Source organism: Mytilus edulis, chromosome 14, assembly GCF_963676685.1.
Source record: "Mytilus edulis chromosome 14, xbMytEdul2.2, whole genome shotgun sequence".
NCBI lineage: Eukaryota > Metazoa > Mollusca > Bivalvia > Mytilida > Mytilidae > Mytilus > Mytilus edulis.
This window is the reverse complement of record NC_092357.1, coordinates 45,947,982-45,975,303: the sequence shown is the minus strand read 5'-3', so window position 1 is coordinate 45,975,303 and position 27,322 is coordinate 45,947,982. Positions and strand designations below refer to the sequence as shown.

Genomic DNA, 27,322 nt, shown 5'->3' with positions numbered 1-27,322 from the left:
TTTCAACAAATTGTCGGCATTCCCATGGGAACGAACTGTGTGTCTTTCCTTACCGGCTACTTTTTATTTTCATATGAATCGGAGTTCCTTCAGTAACTTGTCAAAAACAAGAAGATAAAGGAAGCCAGATTATTTAATTTCCCTTTTAGATATAAAGAGGATTTTGTTTTCCATAAACAACATAGATCCTGCTCCACATGTGACATTTACTTGAGGTCTTGAGCTGGCATGCCAGTAACCGCTAGTAGTCCTTTGTTTATTTATGTTTCATTAAAATGTTGCCTTGTTTCTTTTGAATAATTCATTATAGACTATATAATGTTTGACATATAAATTCGACGGCCGTACCCAAATTAATAAGATTAGCTTTAAAACAATATAAGCTGGAATTCCAATGACCTTGTTCATATTAAAAAAAACAACAATAGAAAACACATCGGATTAGATCACAAGCGACTGGTCTAGTATGGTTTGTCGCGTGTTGAACACGTTTGGTGACGTCCAATCGCCAAAATAGACAGTTAGGTAACAACTACATTGGTAAAAGCATAACGTTTAAACAATAATTACACAAAGTAAGAGGGGCTGAAAGATACAAAATATCACATAACGGACTTCAATATATATAAATAAACGAAATAATGGTATAAAACAAGTGATGAAAAACCATTGAATTGCATCAACTACCTCCTCGTGTCCCTTTTCAAGACATGCATTATATAGATGCTTTGCTTATAATTAGACGAACGAACTTCTTATGACACATGTATGATGTGGTGCTGGTACACTTAGAATTGAATCGATGATTTCTAGAAGAGAAATAGACAAATAATTATTTCCTGTCACATAATTTGAAATGAGTAGGCATCAAATTTGTCAATACTTTTGTACCAAGCTTTATTGAATATGGTTGACAAATGTAAAAATAGTTATTAGGAAGTTCGCTACTCAGATATATAGCTTTTACTAAGACTTGTATAGAATGATAGGGGATAGATTAAGAAATAAAAAAATAAATAAATAGAGGTCAATGTGCTTGTTCTTTTATTTAGTTAGGTGCAGAAATATATTATTAAAAGTAAACGTTTTAACCCTTGATGTTAATGCTTCATCACTCAATAGGAACCCAAACATTTCACACTGTATACATTACAATAATTCAAATAAAGCATTAATTCCAGTATAAATAATAATTTTCCCGATTTCCTACGAAAATAGAGGCCCAATCCCTAATTCCCGCAAAAAAAATAAAGGCCCAAAATCACGACGTCCCGCAACAGGTTCTTTCACCCTTCAAGATATAAAGGTATAACATATAAACTTACTGATACAAATACGTGTGCAGCTGAATCAGACTATTATTAATTGTATTTGTCGAATTAGTTATCATTTTGCACGCATGTTTAAAATAGGCCTAGTGAATTGGTTATCATCTTGCATGCATGTTCGAAATATGCTCGGTGAATTGGTTATCGTTTGCACGCATGTTCGAAATAGGCCTGCAGAATTGGTCTATTTTGTATTTTGAATATCCCTCTGAAGTATTGAAAAAATTGATACTCTATTTGATGTCGAAATGTTTTTCAAGGCACCCCTTAATATCTTCCAAGACCCCAATTAGGTTATAACTGTTCCCTTAATCATTACGAGACAAAAAAAAAGTTACAAACCTGCGTTTCCGTTGTAGCCTCCGATTTCTAAAGTGAATTTTGACTGTATGTCTCCTATATAAAACGTCTTGTATCTCGCATATCTCTGTTCTCCTTCGAGATCCTCCATTAGTACATGTATGTACAGTTCATATTCATTTTTTGTGGTAATTTCATGGATTTTAGAATTACCTATAAGGTAAATGAAATGAAAAATATGTAAAGTCTTATATCGTTATAAAAGTCAAAGCGTTACTGGGTTTCGAAAATGTAGTAAATAAAAAAAAAATTCAACAAACAAACAAAAACACACCAAAAATATATTAGTTGGAATGTCTGCTTTAGAATGTCAAATGTTTACTTGAATATTTTTGTAAATGGATGAAAAATAGAAACCTGGACATTTCTGCATAAAATAAAAACTAACCTGATTTTCACATACATCAAGAAAGGTAAAAGTTTTTTTTAATAGTTCAATTATGCAACAATTTTCAAGTTTACATACAAAGTTTTGGAGGCAAACTTATTTCAAATTGCTTTGATTGGTTTAAATGTATGATATTTTGGAATAGCAGCAATTTTTATCCGCCAAGTTGGTTTATGTGAAAAAGTATTTTTATTATAAAAAAAAGTCATGAACGACATTATGAAAACCCAGTAACGATAATTTTAAAAAGGCTTTTTCTTTTTACATTTCTTCATAAACAATATATTTCTCTAAAAAAACAAAATATTCGATGAAAAACAAAATCAAATATGTTTAACATTTGAAAATAAAAATATGTGGTATTATTGCAAATGAGACAACTCTCAAAAAAGAGACCAAATGACACAGTAACAACTGTAGGGCACTGTACACCGTCAAGAATGAGGAAAACCCACACTGCATAGTAACCTATAAAAGGTCCCGACATTACAAATGTTAAACAATTCAAACGAGAAATCAAATTGCCTAGTTTGTGTACAAAATAATGAATGCAAAACAAATATGATACACACAAACACCCTACAATCACTGAATAAGAGATTAATAAAAATAAAATGCATGCATCTAAGACTAAAATATCAATCAGTACACATCCAACATGCAATAGATTTAGTGTTATAATAAGATGTCATTAATAGTCAAACACATGACCTAGTGCAATGCCAAGATACAGGTACCGACATATTGTAGAGCCATGCATGTACATACATCCCTTGGATGGTGTAAACGTCCCAAAAAAACGGGTATGGTGTAATGGTGTATGGCATATGGTGTAAGGTGTATGTTGCTATGGTGTATGGTATAAGGAGGATGGTATAATGGTGTATGAGGAATGGTGTGATTGTGTAACGTGCTATCGGGAATAGTGTGAATGAACGGTGTACAACATTTCATTGGTTCAAAACGCAGTTCTTTTTATTTTAATTTTTCGGATTGTAAACATAAACAATAAAAATAATCTTTATATTTGAAATGTAATTGCGTTATGGGTAATTTCGGATCGTGTTGATAGAATGGGGAATGGTGTATGGTGTAATGTGTAACGTGTATGGTGTAATGGTACAAGGTGTATGGTGTAATGTGTAACGTGTATGGTGTAATGGTACAAGGTGTATGGTGTAATGATGTATGGTGTATGGTGTAATGGTGTATGGTGTTAGTGGGAAGTTTACACCATCCAAGCACTGTATGTATATAAAAATAATATTTAGTTTGATTTTTTACTGATAACAAAATAAATATTAATACTAATACCAACAATATTCAAAGATCTAGTTTTAGTGTTGAATTGGTAACTCTTAGAATCAGTTTACTTAAAGGATCGATAAGTTTACCCTAATTGCATCAAAGGTACAATCAAACTTCAAATCCAAATTTATGGAAGAATTTAGCAAAGGTTTTAAGTTATTTGTGGTAACGAAATACCTGACTTAATATTTTACCAATAATACATAGAAAACGTTCACTGAAATCCAAAACGTAATAACAGACACGAGCATAGCAAACGAGTTATATATAAACACAGAAAGATGATGTCAAAGGGACATCACCGTCCAAAAAGGAAAATTATTAAAAGGAAAATAAAAAATTCGTCCCGTTTGCATGTTTTGTACACTAAGATGTCTTGAGAATGAATATTATCTAATTGTAGTCTTTTTTTCATTTGTTTTCTCTAGGACAATTATTCATATTCAAAGCAAAATGCGCAAATATTAAAAGTATTTACTATTATGACTGACATAAAATTTTAATACAGTAATAGTGCAGTCTATCTTATTGTTTGATCTAAAGCATGATAATAAACTTTCCTACCTAACCAGAATTCTCCTGTTAAGTCACCAAACCCGTTTTTGTAATCCGTCCAGTTCCTAAGAAGTCAACACTCCCATCCTGCCTTTTCTGGAAAACCTGTAATTCACAATAAACAGTAATTGGTACTTGTCACGTGTTTCGTACGATACTAAATTGTCTGAAATATAATCATCGTAATTGTATTAAAACCAAAAAATATATATTATTTTAACATTGTGTGTAATTGTTAAGTTATCACCTTTTTTTTTTGGAAAAATTGACACTTTTTGGTTTTATATGTTCTGATCTAAGTATCACCAACGGGATTCTCTTTTTTTTAATTGTTTTTATCAAAGAGAAAAAAGACTTAAATACAATTAGCTGATTGACAATATGATGGGAAAGTAAATTGAAATAAGCACCAAATACACTGAATATATGAATATAAAAAATTCATAAGTTAATTCAAAGATAAAAAGAGCTTTCAATTGTCAGAGAACAACTACAATTTTGATAAGAGCTTAAATAGAATATACGGAAAATGCACGTTTGCTTTGTACTTTGTTTGAGATAAAACCTCAACTTCTTTCGATGTACAAAATGCTACTTCTGGTTTACAATTTTTCAGGTAACATTCATTAAATCATAGTCATAGTTATATCACTCCTGTTAGTACAAATTCCGTAATAAGTCTTTTTCGTTACGTCACATTCGGAGAAAAGGGGACAAAATTGTAGTGTCGAAAATTTTAACATATCCGCTGTCATCAGTGAAACGGATTTTTCTTAACTGTTAAAATGTTAAACTTGTGATCATTGGTAAATGCACTTAAAATCAACCTTACCAACCAACCCCCGCCTGCGGTCTTCATGTCACAGTATGTTTCAAATCCACGGATGTCTGGAGGATATATTTTGTATATACCACTTTTTGACTCTCTGATATCTTCGCAATCTCTAGGATATCTTTCTGTATAATGAAATTGTACAATCTTTTTAAATGTTATAAATTCCAATTTTAAGTATCAGTGCTAGATGCTGAACCATTTTTTGTAATCTAACAAAACTATAAACAACTGTCATATAAGTTGGAGGTTTAGCTAGCGATACAAACAGGTTTATCCCACCATTTTCATCGAAAAAATGCCTCTACGAAGTCAAGAATATGGCAGTTGTTTTCCCACTTGTTTTGTGGATTAATAGCGTTTTATTTTGTCAGTTTTTCAATTTTCCTTGAAGCTCTGTATTTGTTCTATACTTTTTATAATGTGTTAGTGCCTCAGTATCCGAGAGTATCTGAGAGGTCTAAGTAGTTTATTTACAGTATCATTTGTCTGTCAAAATTGAGGTTATGAGATCGAACCCCGCAATAGGAAGGTTAGTTCAACTTCTAGCTGAAATGACTAGGACTGCCATTTTTTTCTGCCGTAAGAAAAGAAACGTTACCCGCTACAAATGGCCGATAGGAGGGACTCATACATGTCATATACATCTCTCTTTGCGACGATAAATTGCGTTCAGTATGTTACACTCGAATAAAAAATGACGGGACTGTCGTTAAGACTTGCTAACCGTATAGTGGTAATCTGCGACACTAATAACCAATGACAGTAAACCAAAATATGTACGTAAACTTTCGTAGGGGTGAGATCAACGTTATCACTTGGAACCCTTTGAAGCAATATTTAGCATGAACACTAACCATCCAAGTTAATTACGTTCGAATATTATTAGCTATATAAATTTCTGTTGCTTCTGTTTAATTGATCTCAAATATGAAGTTAAGAAACAAAAGCTTATCAAATTGACGCAATGCATTTGCTTAAGGCAAACTATACACTTTATTTATGAAACATCTAAGCTATATTATCGACTAAATTACAACATATTAAAGCGGTTAATTATGTAGGGCCCTTGATTTAAGCTGCCCGTTGTGATAAAGAATTTCAAACATGGACTTAAAGTCACCATATGACAGCTTGATGTACATACTCATGATACTTGTGGTTTATTCGATTGTCATACAAGTGAGAGGTTTAGCTATTGCTATAAAACCAGGTTTTATTCACCATTTTCTATATAAGAAAATGCCTGTACCAAGTTTAAAAATATGACAGATGTTTTTCCGTTCGTTTGATATGTTTGAGCATTTGATTTTGCCATTTGATAAGAGACTTCCCGTTCTATATTTTCCTTGGTGTTCGTTAATTTTAGTTTTGTAATTTTTTAGCGCGATCATGTTATTTAATTTCTATTATGTATTATTCCTCTACATGTTGATTTTGATAGCGAAAACAACATTTGATTGGTTGAAACTATCCCACGGGACGTCGAACAAAACTTCATATTCCACTCTGAGTATCATATTCCCCTCTAAACGTCGGGATTGCCCTGTGCGACGTTACCCGCGGTAAATTTTTAAAACGTTTTAATCGGTTTTTTTTAAATAGTATAGTAATTTCGTTTTTAAAAATTATTTCAGATCTTAAGACAAACAGAAAAGAATAAATAATTAACTTTTGATCGTTACTGTTTATCATTGTGTATGTTACATACAGTACTTGCAACTTAAGGCGTTACTGTTTGACGTGAACTTGACTGATCGGTGAATGATCGGTGACGGATGTTTGACTGATCGATGAGTGATCGGTGATCGGTGACCCATATAATCTGTCAGATTAGTCAAACAAGCTATGTGAGAGTAACCGTGACAACGGACAGTGATCGATCAGTACATTAATGTTATGCACGGATCGGATGGATACGAATATATTTAAAATTCTTATGCAAACCGAACTCCACCATGTTTACATTCGATGAACGCGGACCTCTACGTAGACACCTGTATTCGTTAATTTGTAATCAAATTAGTAGCAATAACAAATAAAAATATATAAATCATGTTTCACTACTCATATATATGTATTACTTCATATTCTTTTATTTAAATTTTAGCAAAATAAATCACACAAGTTCAAAATAGCGATATACTCAGATGTACATCTTATCTGAGGAAAATGCTGTCGTTTAAAATAAGTATTCTATTTAGCAGTTGTATGTCACTAGATGATAAAAGTAAAAATAGTATAACATTTAAGATGCTTTGAGCTTTATTTGTGAATATTAAAAATGTTGTTTAAATTATGGTTTAGGTAACCTTAATTTCTTCTTTTGATAAAAAGTAATTCAATTTGTATTTGTTATTTTAAAGGCCTCAAGATAAGTGTGAAGTCTTTTCTTATAAACTTTTGTTTGATTTTTTTTTCTTGGAATAAGATTGCATTAGTTCGTTATTTTAATACAAATTATAAACCGCCATAATATTTCAACACTTTTTGTAAATCAGGATTGGTTGTTATTCACAAAATATGCTAGATTTTAGGGAAAAAAATACAAAAAAAATGTGTACGTGTTGCCTAAAATGCAAATATTTCTTCTCATATTTGACAAAATGCAACATCAATTGCAATCAGTCTATTAAAATGCCTTTTGACAAGTTATTTTCTATCAAATGTGAATATTTGAAGAATAGATATCTAGTTTTTATTAAATGAGAAAGATTTTATTGTTTCCTTATTTGAATGGAAATTATTAACAGATTAACCGCCATTTGATTTTGTACTTTTTATAATTCACGATTGGTTATTTTTTATTAAGGCAAATAAAAATCAGAAAAAAATATACTATTATGTTCTTCGCATTGTTTAAAATTACCAAAATTTCTTATCTTTTGAAAGATAATGCAGCAATTTTATTTGTATTTTTTATCTTAAAGGCCTCAAGATATTTTTTTATCTAAAATTAAATTGAAATCAGAATAAAAATACTCAAACTTTTGTTTTTGTGGAATAAGAATGCCATATTTTGATACAAATTATAAACCAGCATTAGATTTCAGTACTTTTTGTACATCAGCATTGGTTGTTATTTACAAAATATGCTGGATTTTAGGGAAAAGATACAAAATTTGTGTACGCGTTGCCTAAAATGCAAATATTTCTTCTCATATTTGACATAATGCAACATCATTTGCAATCAGTCATTAAAATGCCTTTTGATGAGTTATTTTGTATCAAATGTGAATATTTGAAGGACAAACATGCATAGATTTTTGATTTTGTTAAATAAGAATGCATTTTTTTTTTTAATGAATAGTATAGACGGTATACTACTGTTGCCTTTATAGACCCCGATAGGATTTTTTTTATAGTTTGAGATTTGTTATTTTTCATTACTGCAAAAGAATATAAAAAAAATATTCTATAATAATCTTCGCATTGTTTAAAATTACCAATAATTCTGAACTTTTGAAAAATAATGCAACAATTTTTTTCGTAATTTGTTATTTAAATGGCCTCCATTGTGATACGTCTATTTTTAAAGGATTTCAAGATTATAAGGATACAAAACTCTAAAATATTTAAAATTTTTTTTACACCAGCAGTTTTAAGAACTGCTTATCTATTTCATATTCCAATCTTATTACGGGAAGAAGAAAATAATCACAATATGAACACCCTTTTCAGATCTGTCCGAGTTTAAAAATATGTAACATAAATAAAAACGAAAATGACCATTCTGTTATGATAATATTCGAATTTATGTTTTATCTGAATATTTCTTAAACTTCATTAAACTTTGCTGAATATTTTAATAAAACAGATGTTGTTGATCAGTTGTACTTGAACGTTTCGTACTTAACAAGTCGCCATTTTAATTTAAAAAATCGAAACTACGATTCCGTAATTTCTATTAGTTTATCATATGACTTAGTAGAGTTCAATCCGTCAGAAAGGTCGATCGTACCTATCAGTCCGATCCGTCCGATCAGTCAATGACTTTTACTATAAGTTTGACGGATTGGTGACGTGAGTTTAACGCGAACTTGACTGATCGGTGACTGATCGATGACCGCTGATTGATCGCTAAAACAGTAACGCCTAAGGTTGCAAGTACTGTATTATAAACAAACAAAAAACGGATAAGAAAACAATTATGTAAATTAATATCTTATGTTCAGAAGTAAAAAAAAGGTATAGGCAGTGGAATAAAACATTCATTTACCTTGGCTTAGGGAGATATGAAGATTTGTTCACCCTCGAAAAGTTATATTTCCCTCGGGCGATGTCCTCGTGAAATATGATTTTTCTTGGGTGAACAAATATTCATATCTCCGACAGGCACGGGAAATACATGTATATTGTTATATTCTGTGAGAAAGCTAAACAATACAACGGTAGTAGATGTTGTCAAAGTTTAATTTATCGTAAAAATTTAAAAGATGACACACTCATTAATCAAAACAATTATTGTACTTCAAATAAAGCTAGATTTTGTTTTCATATACAAATAGCTATTTATGTTGGTTTAGGATATAAATCTGTTTTTTTTTTTACAAAAAACGGTTTGCAATGTTGTATATGATCTGGATTCCAAAAAAGTACTAAATGCGTATTACGTTGTTCTTCTTTTCGCATTCCAGAACTTTCCAATTGTTTGAAAACTTCATCTACTTAAGCATGTAAAGAGAATGTTTAGATCCAGTTACATTTTTTAATGTTAAATGTGTTAATAAAGAATATAATATCAGTGAAAATACACCTACATGTAATTGCAGTAATTCCGCATACATTTATGGACCCATTTACCATGTTATAACAGGAGATCTTAACATCGTTCAAGACCGAGAGTTAAAATCATTCCTCAATAAAGGACCTAAATATTGTCCTTCGTAAATTATTAATTGGAATGAGTGTCGTAATATCATCCACGACTCACTCCGTACTTACTGTTTGAAATGGATAAAACGGGGAAAAGCTGACAAAAAATCTTTGGACTCTTTTTTAATTCAGTAATGAACATAGTTGATATACGTATTCAAAATTTGAAAGAATATTTTACTCTTAACAATAACAAAATAAATCTCTTTCTCGTATCAAACATAAACTAAAAGAACTAGCCAAGGAATTTGTTTTTGTCCCGACCGATAAAGCTACTAATAATATTATTATTGTTTGACATAAATTTTACATGGAGCTTCTACAAAATCAGATCACCAGTTCACCAACATTCCAACTGACTCCATTTTCAGAAAACGATATCTGTAACAAACATAAACTTTTAGCTACCGCTTTACAAGCAGAACCAAAAACAATGAAAGTCCCAACTATGTATTGGCTTCCGAAGCTACACAAAACACCATACAAATATATTTTTATTTCGTCTTCAAGCCATTGTTCCACTACTAAATTATCTATTCTACTTACTACTTCACATGGTACAATCAAAAACCTGATAATTAATTGTTGAAATAAGGCCTTCGAAAATAGTGGAATTAATTACGTTTTGAGTGTCAAAAACTCGTTAGAAGTACTTGATAAATTGCATGCTTATATTGGTGATTTTTAATCTATTCAAAGTTTTGATTTTTCTACCCTATATACCACATTGCCTCACATTCTCATTTAGAAAAAAATCACACACCTAATTAAATGGGCATTTAAAAAGTCAGAATGTGAATATATATGTTTAAACTCTTTTAGGTTATCTTTTAGTAGCAATAAACAAAAAAACTATGTCAATTTGACATGAATTGATACTATATCTGCCCTTGAAATTTTACTAGATAACATTTTTGTTCGCTTTGGAGATTCCGTATATCGTCAGGTTATCGGAATTACATTGGGAACTAACTGTGCACCACTTATTTCGGACCTGTTTTTGTATTGATATGAGTTACAATTCATGACAAAAATCAGCAAAGACCCATCGAAACAACATCTGATACACAAATTTAATAATACTTTTAGATATTTGCATGATATTTTGGCTCTCAATAATGACGACTTCAGTATGTACAATGTATACTAAAGAAATTTATCCTGTTGAACTTTAAATAAAGCTAATACTAATAATGACCACTGCCCTTTCCTCGATCTTGATATCTATCTCATTAACGGAAAGCTTAATACTAAAAGTAATGAAAAAAGAGATGATTTCTCATTTCATATCGTTAATTGTCCAATTTTAGATGGTGACGTTCCCTTGTCACCATCGTACGGTGTTTATATATCTCAACTTGTACGATTCGCTCGTGTATGTAACAATGTTTTAGATTTTAATGACAGAAATTTATGTATTACTGAAAAATTATTACAACAGGGTTTTCGATATCACAAACTAGTCAAAACATTTTCTAATTTTTATCATCTGTATAAGGATATCATTCGTAAATATAGCTCAACATGCAGACTTCTTATACTTTCAGGTTTTTCACATCCAATATTTTATGGAAATATTCTTTATACATATTATAAAGCACAAAAAAAGTCAGTAGTCACCTCAGAAGCTAACAAAACCTTTAAATAGACTTATTAAGAAGGGATATACTTTTGTAGTTACTATACTGTTGTCAAGTCATTAAAAATTGCATATTTTGGCGTTAATATTGATTCACTTACAGGGTCTTTGCATCGGAACTAAACACATTTATCTAAAAACCAGTTGTTGGCATGACACGGGTTATGTTCTTCTCATATATTTTATGATTGTATGTTACTAAACACCTCACGGGAAGGATTGTGCCTGATATTCATTTTGTTTATTTTCTTTGGTTACATCTTCTGACATCAGACTCGGACTTCTCTTGAACTGACTTTTAATGTGCGTATTGTTATGCGTTTACTTTTCTGCATTGGCTAGAGGTATAGGGGGAGGGTTCAGATATCTTAAACATGTTTAACCCCGCCGCAATTTTGCGCCTGTCCCAAGTCAGGAGCCTCTGGCCTTTGTTAGTCTTGTATTATTTTTAATTTTAGTTTCTTGTGTATAATTTGGAGTTTAGTATGGCGTTCATTACCACTGAACTAGTATATTTATTTGTTTAAAGGACAGCTGAAGGACGCCTCCGGGTGCGGGAATTTCTCGCTGCATTGAAGACCTGTTGGTGACCTTTTGCTGTTGTTTGCTCTATGGTCGGGTTGTTGTCTCTTTGACACATTCCCCATTTCAATTCTCAATTTTATCAAAGAGTCAGACAGATTATGATATTACGTTAGATAATGATAATTCAAAAATGTTTATTTTCAATAATGACGTCAAATAACGAAGAATTAAATCAAGGAGAATAACATACAATTGATATAATATTGATACATACTTGGTAACATTGATAATTTAATTCTTTGAAAGCATAATAGTTCTAAACAACCCTTGTTGATGTTATTGATGTTATATTATAATAAAATACTAAAGATATTTATAATTACCTGTCTTAATTTTAGACAATATATCCAATATATTTAATCCGGAAAAATGTTCCAGAACAGTCTTTTCCACAGTTGTATTAATGTATGTCTTTATTGCCTTATTCAGATTTGTAGTATCCAACTTAGCAACCAGCGGAACATCGTCGTACCTGATGAGTGGCATCTCAACTTTCGTATCCGGGTTTTCGGGTATAACTGATCCATATACAAGTCCAATACACAATATTAATGACAACATTACGGCTATAACTGTACAATGACAGAACAGATAAATAATTCAATATAATTCACAGAATCGTCAGAATTCACTAAATAAAATTCAAATTCATGGCTAGCGCTATTTTTCGACTAAAATTCTACCCCGAAACGTGTTTTAGGGAAATCTTTTTAACAATATGTGTTTCTGAGGACAAGTGTTTGTTATATGCACTTTTCTACAGTACATGTTAGGATTCATTTTGGCAATAACAACAATTTATCAATTAGAATACAATTCATCATATGTCTAGAGAAAATTTTAAGTTGCGTCAGAAATCATAAACTATCTGATGTTTCTCTGATAGAAAACAAATCGTGTTGAAATTACTTTCGCAAAACGTCTTCAGAGAAACATATTAAATAAACTGTTTTTATGATGAGATTCAATTTGGCACTAACAACAATTTATCAATTAGAAGACAGTTAATTATCTTTCTCAAGAATGTTTTAACTACTATCAGATAAACTTTCTGATGACTAACTGGGGAAAGCGAATTGTTTATTCTTTATGTGTTTTTCAGAGTGTCTTATAATATTTTGTTGGGTTTTTTTTCTTCTAAAAGTAACGTACAAACAGAGTACTGGAGTATTGACTATCGGGATAATGATACCCTCAGAAATTTATTGTCTACCAACAGATAGCAAAAGGTATGATACATATACATTCGTTTGCATTATCCTTGGAACGAGTTTTTCGTTTCTGTGCGTGTTACATTTTATTGTTGTGTCGTCATTCTCTTATATTTAACATGTTTAATGCGTTTCCCTAGGTTTTGGTTTGTGACACGGATTTGTTTTTTTTTGTATATCGATTTATGAGTTTTGAGCATCGTAATACTACTGTTGCCTTTTTTTAATCACATTGAACAACAATATGCAAACTCACTGAAACTCACGCCTTATGTAGTTTGTGGATCCGGTCTTCTTTTCTAAACTATCATCGGGACAAATCTTGGTTTATCAGTTCATTAAGCGTGTTAAGTCAGAAATTTGATACTAACATGAACATATACAGATTGTTTTTATGACATCAACAGTGATATTTTTTTCAAATTCATTTATAGTTAAGGTGTATATATCCCTATTCATACTATTTCATAACCAGAAATTTATTATCAATATTAAGGAACTCAAACCTTACCGCTGACATTATTTGTCAGCAAAAACAACGTATGCAGTGAATTGAAACTGTTTGATTGAACATTATAATCTCTAAATGTATATATTTGTTTTGATTTTGATTCAATGACCTATTACTTTTACAATAAAGAAACCACATATTGTGCACATTATCAACGCTTCAGTATAAAATATCGGTTAAAATCATAGTAAATTGAGTGTGATAATTGGTAAAGGCAACGATATCCGGTCATCTCTTTGTTAAAATAATAAATTGACCTGATAAGCTGAAATGATCAGTTGGAATTGATTTTTTGGAAACACAAAATTTCAGATAGGTCGTTTAAGATGATATTTCCTCGTTAGAATATTATAAAGTCTTTTCATAATACAAAGCATACACAAATATAACACAATTAACCATATCTTTTTTTATATACAACAATTATAATAATATCCAATTTATATGTTTTATTACAATTTCAATGCTTACTTAATAGTTAATCTAAATGGCTCAGCATAAAATTGGTGCATGTTCATGGTTCTCATACGCAGAAAATATATGTTACACACAATAAAACATATATAAAGCCAAGGCTCCGTGTTGAAGGCCGTACATTGACCTTTTTATAATGGTTTACTTTTATAAAATGTTATTTAGATGGAGATTTTTCTCATTGGCACTCACACCACATCTTCCTATATCTATAAATAAAATACAGGGAACAAACTTTTAACAAGATAAAAGTTCATTCTGAAAGTATAAAAGACTAAAAAAAAACATTGAAAGTATGTTCTTTGAAAAGTTAACATTAACTGATGAAAACAATAAAATGTTCTTGAACAGCCAAATTAAAACAAAATATGAGCTCGAAATGCTATAGTAAGTAATCATTTCTTAGAAGTTGAAAAAAGTGAAAGAGAAAAGAAATGTGTATTCATTGTGTATATAAATGTAAGTTTGTTTGTGATTAAGAAATTTTGATTTGAGAATTCAATGAAATTATGCATTTGTAAAAATAAGTCCGTATGTCTATTACAAAGATTTTATAAAGACCACGATTCTTCTGCAATATTTTATATAAAACGATCCAAGAACTATACATTTAAAAGAAAATAGTTTCCAAATGATAATATGAAGATAAATGATACATGTACATATAGACATACGCAAGGTATCGAAAGAAGTTTATCTTCCCTTGAAAATACGGCAATTTTGTTGCACTGGATTTGCCAGAGAGACCCCCCTTCCCCCCAACCGAAATAAAACTTGCTATTTAAATCTTTTATCTTTGTGAAACCATAAAAACAGAAATATCTGCAATTGAAAACGGGGCTCGAACGCAATAACTTAACATTTAAATTGACTTTTAATACCACAAGTGATTAAAGTAAACTTTATAGTTGGAACGTACGTACGACAAAAATAGTCAAGAATCAATATTTGTTTCAAAAAATTCAAATCAATATCATATAATATGTGCATTAAATTGTATACATTTTAATAATCAATAGTGAAATAATGTTTATATATTCGTTCCAATATTTAATGGACAAACAAAGAAAACTTTCCTTCCTGAAAGCTCACAATCCGCTCGTACAAATTTACAATAAATTCGTGCAACAGGTATAAATGCAGATGGCCCAAAAGGTTCAAACATCTCTTGGCTCCACACTTCTACTGGTCTCCAACGGCGATACCTGTATCTAGCTGGTAGAGCACGTAACCACTTTACCCTTGCAAATAAGTGAATGTTGTTATCACCTCTGACCAACAGGTTATGTAAGTAATAAGTCTGGATAATGCCGGGTGTAAGATCCCCAGTGCCGGTCTCAGTAATTATTTCCCCGTCTTTTGTATGCCAATAAGCCATTACAACTGATGAACGCTTGTGTCTAGAGTCCCATGAACCATACACCTCATTGCCTAAACTAACTGCTGTGCATTTTCTACAAGATTCTGGAATTACAGCTTCCGACAAATCTGGATACATGACACTGTAAGTACAAGAAATAGTACGGTGTTCGTCATATGTAAGACAGTGTCGTGATGCCTTTGGGTATTGATATGCACCAATGTGTGACCAGTCCTGGTTTAAAATTAGGGCACTTCGTTTTTCTAAATAGAGAAGATATCTAACCGCTTCATCAGCTATGGCTGCTACTGCTCCAAGGGTATCCATCTGTTAAAAGTGTTTTATTAGAGTGATTTCGTATTTTTCTGGTAGTTTTACAGATTTTACAAGGAATCTCGAGTAAAACGTCGCATCATCTGCAATTCAACCGATCGATTGTTTTTCGGCAGTGAACCAAGGTGACCATTATATCGTTCGAAGCTAAAAAGCCAAAACGAATAAACTGGCCCATAATCTCTTATACAATCGCTCAAATGATAGTGCAAATGCATGTTCGGTGTAACTCGATCCTTGCCATATTTAGCTTCAAAGTCTTTGCAAAACTGTAGGATGCTATCCTCATATTGCCTTATATCTGCCTCTGTAACATACTTAGAAGCGATTGTATGACTTGCAAGTACGAATTTCCGCCAAATATCCAAATCTATATTAGGTAAGACATCCTTAAGTGAAAATATGGACAAAACATTTGTCTAATTATTCCATTGCTCTGCAGTAAATCCACCGAAAGAGGAGGATATTTTTCTTGGTATAGCACCGATGTTGCTAGCAGCATTTACAGAGTCTACCCTTTCCTATACCGTTTTCAATTCTTCTGGTAGCAAAATTTTCAATTCCAACCAAATTTTAATTAATTTCTTCGCTGTTCCCTGGTAAAAATTATGTATCGGGTCTATAATTGACATCCTGATTGGATCAAAGTACTCCGGATCCCAAAGGGGAGAATATCTGAGACCGTATTTGGTTTCTAGACTGTCTTTATCTGTTTGTGTTTTTGCATGTCTTATGAGATGAACCAACTGTCACTGTACTGGCCAGAGATGACAAATAACTTCAATATGTTTAATGCGTACTTTAATTCGTTACGATAAACTGCAAAACAAAGAAAAACAATAATCACAAAATGTGTCTAGAAAATAGTAACATTATTAATTCACATAAAGTGTCCAATGAAATACTAGCAAATACAACCAGTGAAAATGTCAGAATATACTCATAAAATTACACAATAAAAATCCTAATGTTTATGAATTAACGTAATCTTGAAAAGGTAAATTGATCGTCGTAAAACATTGATATATGAACTAGTATCTAAGGATGCAGCTACCTCCAAATGAATAGCTCTACTAGACAGGCAAGTAAAAATCACACCATAGCGTTTAATACGACATCTACGTTGATTCACTTCAAAAGGACCAAAATAATCTACTGCTACTCTTGAGAAAGGTGATTCATCCGGCGTAATACGATCTGATGGCAAATTAGCCATCTTTTGTTCACCTACGGGCGCACTTAAGCGACGACACATAACACATTTTGATATCAATTTTCTCACAGCTGAGGGTGCATTTATCAACCAATAAGCAAATGATTTCTACCACTGTGTTGTAAATTCATGTGTATTTGTCTAAGAATCAATCAGAGATGTGGTGACCCTTTGGTAATATAATTGAATGTTTACATTTTTCCGGCATTTTTTACTCTATTAAACGTCCTCCTACACGTAAAAGATCACCATCTAAAACAGGGTCGAGTTTCCGGATATTACTTGTAGCCTTGACTGTTTTGTTACCGGAAAGAGTATTAATCTCATCAGTGAATTCGTGTCTCTGCACGTAAACTAAAATTTAATGTTCGGCGTCTTTTAAATCCTGAAGTGATATTCGTTTAGTATCTTTCGAATCCGATTCCTTAACAAGTGTCATTTTGTTATCTTCTTTCTTATTACTGACACGTATAAGTAACTCCTTACGAACTTTAAGTATCCATCCTACGCTTCTTTTAAGAGAATACCACGATGAATGATGACCTATGAGTTTGTTCAAAAGGTCAAACCAATTGTCCTGATTTGGTTGACTAGTTACAATTGTACTTATAGATACCTTTTTAACTTCCGGGTCACTAGTGCATAAGATATCCGAGTCACAGTTCAATGAATCGGGCCATTCATTTGTCGATTTCAACAGAAAGTCAGGAGGAACAATCCATTGATCCATTCTAAGAAGACCTTCTGCGGAAACACCTCTTGAGGCTAGGTCCGCGGGATTCAATTTGGTACTTATGTAACGCCAGTCAAAGATATTAGAGCCTTCATGTATAACTGCAAGTCTTTTGGCTACAAATGTATGAAATCCTGATGTGGTATTCTTAATATATCGTAAAACTGTCATACTATCTGTCCAGATCGCTGTACAGGTATCTCTAATTCTTTCAAAATCATTTTGTTAGTTCTCACGGCTACTGTAGCTGCGGTTAACTCTAACCTTGGAATTGTAACTTGTTTCAGGGGTGTCACTTGTGACTTTCCCATGATGAATGAACAATAAGTGTTACCTTCTTCGTTCTTAATGTGCAAGTAACTTACTACACCATATCCAATTTCGCTCGCATCTGCAAAGTGATGCAAATCAGCGGCAACTATTTCACCAAAACCTGACGGTTTTAAACACCGGTTTACTTTAAATTCTGACAGTTTTTCAAGGTCACAAAGCCATTGAGTCCACTTTTCAGATAATACTTGTGGGATTGCATCATCCCATCCAATACCGAGCCTACAAAGCTCTTGTAGAATACTTTTGCCAACTAGACAGAACGGCGCAAGAAATCCAAGCGGATCAAAAACACTACTTGTCATTGATAAGATACCACGCCTTGTTGCTGGTTTGTCTTTAACATCGATGTTGAAATGAAATTTATCCGAGTCCACGCACCATTGTACGCCTAATGCTCTATCTATTGGTAAAGAGTCTTGATCTAAATCTAAGTCCTTTATTTCCTTAGCTCGTTCTTCAACAGGAACAGAATTAATCACATCTCTGTCGTTACTAATCCACTTTGCTATGCGAAAGCTACCCTGTTTTAATAAACTTTGTATGTTACTGATTAAAGCAATAGCCTTGTTTGTGCTTGAAACTGATTTTAGACAATCATCTACATAAAAATTCTTCAAAACAGTGTCAACAACTTGATTGTCAAATGTACCCTTTAGTTCTGATGCAGTTTTTCTAAGCGCATAGTTTGCGCAACTTGGCGGAGAAGTGGCACCAAAGAGATGAACTACCATTTTGTACTCTACAGGCTGTTTCGAATGATCACCATTTTCCCACCAAAGAAATCTAAGAAAGTTGGAATCATGAGAAGGCACACGGACTTGGTAAAACATACTATCAATGTCTCCCATGATTGCAATTTCTTTCTGTCTGAATCGAATCAGCGTACCAATGAGGGTGTTTGTCAGGTTTGGTCCTTGAAGTAATTGATCATTTAATGATGTCCCTTTGAATCTAGCTGCACAATCGAATACAACTCGTAATTTCATTTTCTTTGGATGAAATACACCATGATGTGGTAAATACCAGATACTACCATCATTTTGACCGTTGTCTTTCTCTGGTACTCTTATAGCATAGCCTTCGTTTATTACTTTATCCATGAATGTGACGTACTGTTTGTGAAAGTCATGATCTTGTGTGAAACGTTTTGAGAGCGCAATGAGTCTCTGTTCAGCTTGTTTTCTGTTGTTCGGCATTTGTATATCTTTTGATTTAAATAGCAAGTCAATAACGTAGTGTCCGTTTACCAATGAACTTGACTTTGACACATTGTCTAAAAACTGTTTATCTTCTTTTGACGGTTCATTTTCGTCATCAATTGTCCTCTCACTAAAGCCATAATTAAAATGATTGCGAAGTTGATCCTCTAGACTAGGAAAAATCTGATTTGCTGTGATCCGATTACTTGATACAAACATTCCAACAACTTGATCGGTATTTACGACATCAAGGGGACCATTAATAACCCAGCCTAGTAAAGTTTTCATTGAAAATGGGCTATTATTAACACTAGTAATTACATCCCAGGGTTCCATAGCTCTTGGAACATTTATACCAATCAATAGTCCAACATCACAGTTAACTCTGTTAAGTGGCACATCACACAAATGTGGCCACCTCTGTAAGTCATTACTTGAGACAATGTCCTTTCTGGAAACAGGCAAATTAGATCTAGTAAAAATAGGTGGCAAGCTAATCGCATTGTTTCCATTTATGTCGCAAACTTCAAGCCTTGAAATTACTGAACTGTCAACAACTTTTTCTTGTCCCATTGTGAGCAGATTTATCTGTGTTCTTTTTCCTTCAACATTGAGAAATCTGACAACATTCTCTGTACAAAATGAAGCTGTACTTCCAGAGTCAAGAAATGCATATGTCTCAACATATTTGTCACAGTTAATCAATTTTAATCTGACTGGCACAATTGGTAAGGCTTGACATCTTGATTCTCTCGCCCTCGTATGTGTACTAGCATTAATAGACAACGTGTTCGTAGTCTCTTCAAACACACTCTTATTTGACTCTTCGTTTTTCGGTTGATCAATTTGCCGTGGGTTAATGTGTAATATTGTTGGATGAGTTCTATGGCAGTTGGCACAGGTAGCCTCATGTTGACAGACAGCCTTCTGATGACCAGACTTAAGACAGGCGAAACAGAGTCCTTTTATTTTCAAGAAATTGAAACGTTCCTTTAAATCCTTTTTTACAAAGGTTTTACAGTTGTCAAGCGAATGACTCGTTCCCTGGCAAAATAAGCATGGTGTCACAAATGCAACCCTTATATTACCTCTTTGTGTAGTTTGTTCATTAGTTGACTCCTTTATTCCTGTTGCAAAGTTTTTACGGACAAAAGTTTTTCCTGATGCTTTTGGGCTACTGTCAGCCTTTTTACCACTTAAGTTTGTTCCGCTTAACACTTCTTTACCATATATCGGGTCAATCGCTTTCTTTGCTTCCTTCTTGACGAAATTAACTAATTGCTGAAATTTAACTGTTTCCTTTCTTCCCTTTGTATCATAGACAATGTTTCTCCATTTTTCATGTCAGTAGTATGGCAACTTTTTTACAAGGTGTTTTAGATTTTCAGAGTATTCTAAGATTCTTGAATTGGTGCTTCAACATTCTCAACAGCGTAGAGACATTCTCGTAAAAATATCGAAAAGTCATCCAACGCTTTAGCATTGTCTGGTTTAATCACTGACCAATCCAACATATTCCTGACTTGGTACAGGACATAGTTTAAAGAACAGAATTGTGGGTTGAACCTGGTTTTGTGGCATGCCAAATCTCCCGCTTTAAGGGCAATGTTAAATATAACATTAAAATGACAACATAACATGTCAGGACTACGATACAAATAAATAGGAGAACATATTGGACAAAGAGACACACGAATTATACATGTAGCCAAAAAAGGCACCATGTTTGAAATTCAATACTCCAGAAGTGCGCTTCGTCCACACAATAATAACCAGTGACGCCCAGATACTAAAGTTCGAAAACCAAAACAGGTACAAAGTTGAACAGCAGTGAGGACCAAAATTTCCAAAAAATTGTCCACATAAGGCTAGGGTTTTCTGAATTAGATAAGAACATCCTTATTCTTTAGGATAATTTATTTTTTCTGCTAACAGTAAATTTTATAAAATGACTATATAATAGATATACATGATAAAACTGAAGTTTTAACTAATTAAAGTGAGAAAAAAAACAAGAAAAAAACCGGATATATTACATAAACCAATTATGTTCGTTCTAATTTATCCTTGGCTTTCGAATATTCAGTTGTGAACGTTTCTGATAAAGCTCAATCAACCGGGAGATGTTTTCAATGTTAAGATATCTTTTACATGTGAATCAGAAAATGAAACTAGAGGCTCTAAAGAGCCTGTGTCGCTCACCTTGGTCTATGTGAATATTAAACAAAGGAAGCAGATGGATTCATTACAAAATTGTGTTTTGGTGATAGTGATGTGTTTGTACATCTTACTTTACTGAATATTCTTGCCTAGTACAGTTATCTCTACTATAATGAACTTGGCCCAGTAGTATCAGTGGAAAATGTTAATAAAAATTTACAAATTTTATAAAAATTGTTAACTAGAGGCTCTAAAGAGTCTGTGTCGCTCACCTTGGTGTTTGTCCATATTAAATAAAGGACACAGATGGATTCATGACAAAATTGTGTTTTGGTGTCAGATGGTGATGTGTTTGAAGTTCTTATTTTACTGAACGTTCTTGCTACTTACAATTATCTCTATCTACAATGAACTTGGCCCATTAGTAACAGATGAAAATATTTTGTAAATTGACTATAACGGGCAATAACTCCTTAAGGATTCAACTGACAATTTTGATCATGTTGACCTATTTGTAGATCTGACTCTGCTGAACTTTATTGATGTTTACAGTTTATCTCTATCTATAAAAATATTCAAGATAATAACCAAAAACGGTAAAATTTCTTTAAAAAATACCAATTGAGGGGCAGCAATCCAACAACCAGTTGTCTGATTCGTCTGAAAATTTCAGGGCAGATAGATCTTGTCTTGATTAACAATTTAACCCGGTCAGATTTGCTCTAAATGCTTTGGTTTCAGAATTATAAGCCAAAATCTACTTTTTACCCTATGTTCTATTTTTAGTAATATCCACCATCTTGGTTGGTTGACCCGGTCACCCCACACATTTTTTAAACTAGATACTCCAATGATAAGTGTGGCCAAGTTTGGTTAAACGTGGTCCAGTAGTTTCAGAGGAGAAGATTTTTGTAAAAGATTACAAAATACTATGAAAAAGTGGTAAAAAATGACTATAAAGGGCAATAACTCCTTAAGGGGTCAACTGACCATTTTGGTCAAGTTGACTTATTTCTAAATCTTACTTTGCTGAACATTATCGCTGTTTAAAGTTTATCTCTGTCTATAATAATATTCAAGATAATAAGCAAAAACTGTGAAATTTCCTTAAAATTACTAATTCAGGGGCAGCAACCAAACAACGGGTTGTCCGATTTGTCTGAAAATTTCAGGGCAGATAGATCTTGACCTAATAAATTATGTTACCCTTGTCAGATATGCTCTAAATGCTTTGGTTTTAGAGTTATAAGCCAAATCTACATTTTACCCCTCTGTTCTATTTTTAGCCATGGCGGCTATCTTGGTTGGTTGGCAGGGTCACGCCACACATTTTTTAAACTAAATACCCCAATGATAAGTTTGGATTAATTTGGCCCAGTAGTTTCAGAGGAGAAGATTTTTGTAAAAGATTACTAAGATTTACGAAAAATGGTTAAACATTGACTATTAAGGGCAATAACTCCTAAAGAGGTCAACTGACCATTTCGATTAATGTTGACTTATTTGTAAATCTTACTTTGCTGAACATTATTGCTGCTTACAATTTATCTCTATCTATATTAATATTCAAGATAATAACCAAAAACAGTAAAATTTCCTTAAAATTACCAATTTAGGTGCAGGAACCCAACAACGGGTTGTCCGATTCATCTGAAAATTTCAGTGCAGATAGATCTTTACCTGATTAACAATTTTACCCCAATGTCAGATTTGCTCTAAATGCTTTGGTTTTGGAGTTATAAGCCAAAAACTGCATTTTACCCCTGCGTTCTATTTTAAGCCATGGCGGCCATCTTGGTTGGTTGGGCGGGTCCCCGGACACATTTTTTTAACTAGATACCCTAATAATAATTGTGGCCAAGTTTGGTTTAATTTGGCCCACTAGTTTCAGAGGAGAAGATTTTTGTAAAAGTCAACGACGACGGACGACGGACCACGGAAGCCAGACGCAAAGTGATGGGAAAAGCTCATTTGGCCCTGTGGGCCATGTGAGCTTAAAATGTAATCAGTTCCAAAAAAAATATTTTGGAAAAAACTAGTAAGCAATTACGCCAAATATTTACAGTTCACCGCAAACAAATCCGACATACATAAACTAGGATAATTTAAATTACTGAACAATTTTATTTATAGCCAACAACATTACCGACGTACAATATTTTCCCATTCTAACAATATGACGATCAATTTAGAAAACATTTCATTTAAAAAACACACCAAACTAAAGAAGGACTCGAAAGTGCGAGGGGGACGCTGAAGTGTGATGTGGACGCTGAAGTTCGATGGTCTACGCTGAAGTGTGATGGTTCTTTCGTTGAAATGCGATAGTTTAGCGTGACGTTTTCAAATACATTATTATTTTAAGCATTGGAGATGGAGGTAACACAAATGTGTAAATCTAAGTCAGGAAGCAAATCATAGGTAACAACGTGAACAAGGCGGCTGAAAGAGAATCTTAGTCTGAAGACAGGCTCACTAGTTCGAATGTTCAAAACATGCAAAAGGTATGCTGCACGACAAATAAAATGTCACAATCTTAATATTAATTTAAACATATCTCTTCAAGTATACTTCACATGCTTTTGTCTGGACAGTTTAATAATGAAATAATATTATTATAAACAACGTTTAAGTTATATCAAGAAAAAATACCTTTTTTAGACAAATCCTGCGTTGTAAGAAAATACGCAATTAAGAAAATTTGATATCTATTAGCCATGAAGATAGAATTGATTGCACATAATCCCAATATATCTTTCTAAAAGGATTTTGAGATTCAGTCAAGGAAATAGTTCTTTTGATGATTAAGTACATCTAACTAAACAAGTGACAACTCTAGGACAGCTCTATCCATTAAATCACAAGTGAAGTTTATACACGGATGAAAACACATATTACATTCATAACGACTTTAAATAGTATCACAAACAGTGTAAAATTTGTATATTTGCTGAAGCAATTTTTTCTTCTTCAAGAACTTTCCTTTGAATATTTATCATAGTTTTGCTAATATCCCAAACCCCATCAATTTACTGAAGTTTAACATGTAAAGTTCATGGGAATTATTACAAAGAATAGGTGATTTGTGTCTTATCAAAATTTGAAAAAATAAAATTGAAAGAATGAGTTGACAGACGAAGAAAAGTCAAAGAATAGATACACAATAATATTTAAAAATACAGAAGAGCATACACATCAAACACCGGCAAATGCTGTTTTTTTTTTTTTACTTTAAACATCATGATAGACACACTCCGTTAATATGATAGGAATACAAAGACTACGGGGTATACATCCATGACGTAAAATCAGTACATGCACAGAAAAACAGAGCAAATTCAAAGAAACAACTCTGTCCAAAGCCATACGACATGGAGCAAAAAAAAAAAAAACTAACAACACTGCACTGGGCGGAAATCTACGCAAAACAAATTTGGATAGAATTTTTAAGATGTAACAGCACAAAATTGGGCTGGGTAAAAAAATAACGTATCGTTAAGAAGTAATTAATATAAATATGTAAAACAAAATAGTCTTACGCATATATATATACATGTAAATTAAAAACTTTTTACAATATGTTTTAGTAATTAAGGTAGCAGATTAAATGTGAAGGACTGTTGATCCTTGTAGAACGCATATGGACTTTTAATTTTGAATAATACAAACAGAAATGAATGAATTCTAAAATTAAGAGCATATATTGGTTTTTTCAGATATGAAGTCCCTGGTTTGGTGTATGTAAAATTTATTAATAATGATTACGCATATTATTATTGAAATCTTTGTAAATTTTATGTCTCCTAGGGATTAATTATATGAAAATACTGATGGGATGTAAACGATATAAGTTTTTCACAAACTATTTGATATCTAAGTGTCAAATTTTCAGATATTCTTATGTTCCAGCAATGTTTGCAGATTTATTTAAGATAAAATAATTTTGATAGAGCAGCTTCGAACATTGGAAGTTGACACTTTTCGCCATCTATTTCATATTCAGGATTTATCGCTAATTCATGCGTAACAGCCGTTAATATCTCCTGAATATGGCTTTTTGGAAGCTCTCTTGCAACAGCTATGAAAGCTTGTATAAACCAAGCTCCTCTCCATGAAGTTGAATCGACTTTTCTGTAGCTATAATATCCTAAAAAAGAAAACATAGGAAAGCGGTTTGAGTTAAGTATATATACAATGCATTTCTTTCAGACATTTGTTGATAAAAAAAATGAAATACGTTTGCAAAGTGTTTATGGAATGTTAATCGTGAATTAAAGACACCAACAGCCATTCAAGGAAAACATATTAAAAGTTAAACAATAATGGTAATTATGGATAGGCCTGAAGACAAATTGTCTCTTTAATTGTAATAGTTGTGATTATCTTCAAGCGATGAAAATGGGTAACATAATAAAAATAAAAAGGGAAGACAATAGACTAGTGAAAGTAGTTCATAGTCAGGTCATGAAATGTCAAATTATATCTCATTTTTAAGTTTAAACATTTCCGTCTTGTCTATTTTAGCTGTTTAACAGTTTGACCAGGTTACCAATATGTTGTATCAGTGTCAAGCGTATCACTTAAACCATAATGTGTGACCGTTTTTATGTAATTGCTTCGAAATTTTACAGCGAAAAGTATAGATTGTTACATTTCTCATATATCTTAGTTTTGAGCCGTCTTTCAGCATCGACATCAAATATAAAGTTAAACTATGAAAGTTTTCTTCTACTCTCACATAAGTATAGAAATAGAAGGATGTGGTATGGTTGCCAAAGGGACAACTTTTAACCACAGTTTAAACGAATAAAATAGAATAGATCAAATTTGTTCGTACAGCCTTAAAAAATGAGTTATCTATGGGTTATTAAAAAAAAGCACTACATGTGATGAGGGTTATATCGTGACAAGACATTATAATTTTCTGCACGGAAGGAATCAATTCATAATTTAATTCAAACATGCAGACGTTTCAGGTGGTTTGGGTTTTTTAAAACACTTCTCGACAGTTAACGTGTTGACACCTTTGAGACTTTAGGATAACAAAGACTACTTTTGTCAATTTTTCCTGTATCATTTATATAGAAACTAATACTTTTTTTTCGATTTAAACCAAATCAAAACTTCTTAGACAAAATTTATTGGTTTTAAAGCTATTTACTCATCGAAATGTAATGTGTCAAGATGTCAGGTTTTGCGACTCAATGAGTTTAAAGAATTTATCAAAAGAAGGATACACCTGTATATTTGTATGTCATTTTATTCATGTTTTAGTTTTTTTAAAGTTAATTGCTGTTATAATGCTATAGATACTGTGGATTCACTTATTTTCGTGGTATTTAATTGTCTAGGATTCAAGAAAACTTGCATATTCGTGGATATTTGCTATCGTGGTTTTGCTAAAGTCTGCAAACAAGCCTATAGAAAATGTGTTATTCGTTGCACATTTAATTTCGTGGTTCACCAATACCGACGAACCCAACAAAAATTAGTATCGAACGAAAAATAATGAATCCACAGTCGAGTAATTTTGTTTGACATTGAGCATAAGTTGCTTTGCTTTTAAGTTACTTTCATTGTCAGAAAGAAATAACAGCTATTGCTTAATGCACCAACATCATGGAGTTTAATCAAAGACTAGACTTATGAGAACAACAACGCCTAATTTTCATTATAAAATACAAATATGGCCATTGTGATTGATGCAAGCAAACTATCATGTAGTATAAACGTGATGTTGGAACTACTAATTGAATAACGATTCGGTATGTTGAATAACAAGAGGAATAATTGGAACTTTTAATCAAAACCGACAGACTTTATTAGTACTAATTTCTCATCAATACTGATGTACTTTGCATTATACAACCAATCCCGATTTAAAAAAAATCACTGTTCTTTTGTTTTAATACAGTTCACATATGC

General features: G+C 32.4%; 4 protein-coding genes across 4 annotated transcripts in view; all 4 read right to left on the bottom strand.

The window, feature by feature from the left end:
• Positions 1–1,738: 1,738 nt before the first annotated feature.
• LOC139502616 (angiopoietin-2-like) lies at positions 1,739–12,658 on the bottom strand. The gene is made up of 4 exons (XM_071292150.1): positions 12,194–12,658; positions 4,772–4,896; positions 3,949–4,044; positions 1,739–1,841 (listed from the first exon to the last, which is right to left on the bottom strand). The coding sequence occupies exons 1-3, from the start codon at positions 12,429–12,431 to the stop codon at positions 3,967–3,969; spliced, it is 441 nt and encodes a 146-aa protein (XP_071148251.1). The 5' UTR covers positions 12,432–12,658; the 3' UTR covers positions 1,739–1,841; positions 3,949–3,966.
• Positions 12,659–17,333: 4,675 nt separating this feature from the next.
• LOC139504255 (uncharacterized) lies at positions 17,334–17,876 on the bottom strand. The gene has a single exon (XM_071294323.1). It carries the CDS (start codon positions 17,874–17,876, stop codon positions 17,334–17,336), a length of 543 nt encoding a protein of 180 aa, XP_071150424.1.
• LOC139504254 (uncharacterized) lies at positions 17,873–20,818 on the bottom strand. Its single transcript, XM_071294321.1, has 2 exons — positions 20,741–20,818; positions 17,873–20,518 (listed from the first exon to the last, which is right to left on the bottom strand). Exons 1-2 carry the CDS (start codon positions 20,816–20,818, stop codon positions 17,873–17,875), a joined length of 2,724 nt encoding a protein of 907 aa, XP_071150422.1.
• Positions 20,819–25,307: 4,489 nt separating this feature from the next.
• LOC139504253 (uncharacterized) overlaps positions 25,308–27,322 on the bottom strand; it is a 64,281-nt gene continuing 62,266 nt past the window's right edge. The window contains exon 10 of the mRNA XM_071294320.1: positions 25,308–25,544. Coding sequence (XP_071150421.1) covers positions 25,321–25,544 — 224 coding nt within the window. The 3' untranslated portion in view covers positions 25,308–25,320. The remainder of the gene's footprint in view (positions 25,545–27,322) is intronic.

Excerpts from the sequence above, each read along its gene's own strand:
- LOC139502616 (XM_071292150.1), bottom strand. The coding sequence starts at position 12,431 with ATGTTGTCATTAATATTGTGTATTGGACTTGTATATGGATCAGTTATA. Across the intron at positions 4,897-12,193 it reads ATTGTCTAAAATTAAGACAG|AAAGATATCCTAGAGATTGC; the intron begins GTAATTATAAAT and ends TTCATTATACAG. Across the intron at positions 4,045-4,771 it reads CCGCAGGCGGGGGTTGGTTG|GTTTTCCAGAAAAGGCAGGA; the intron begins GTAAGGTTGATT and ends TGTGAATTACAG.
- LOC139504255 (XM_071294323.1), bottom strand. The coding sequence starts at position 17,876 with ATGACAGTTTTACGATATATTAAGAATACCACATCAGGATTTCATACA.
- LOC139504254 (XM_071294321.1), bottom strand. The coding sequence starts at position 20,818 with ATGCCACAAAACCAGGTTCAACCCACAATTCTGTTCTTTAAACTATGT. Across the intron at positions 20,519-20,740 it reads GTCAGGAATATGTTGGATTG|CAATTAGTTAATTTCGTCAA; the intron begins GTCAGTGATTAA and ends GTTAAATTTCAG.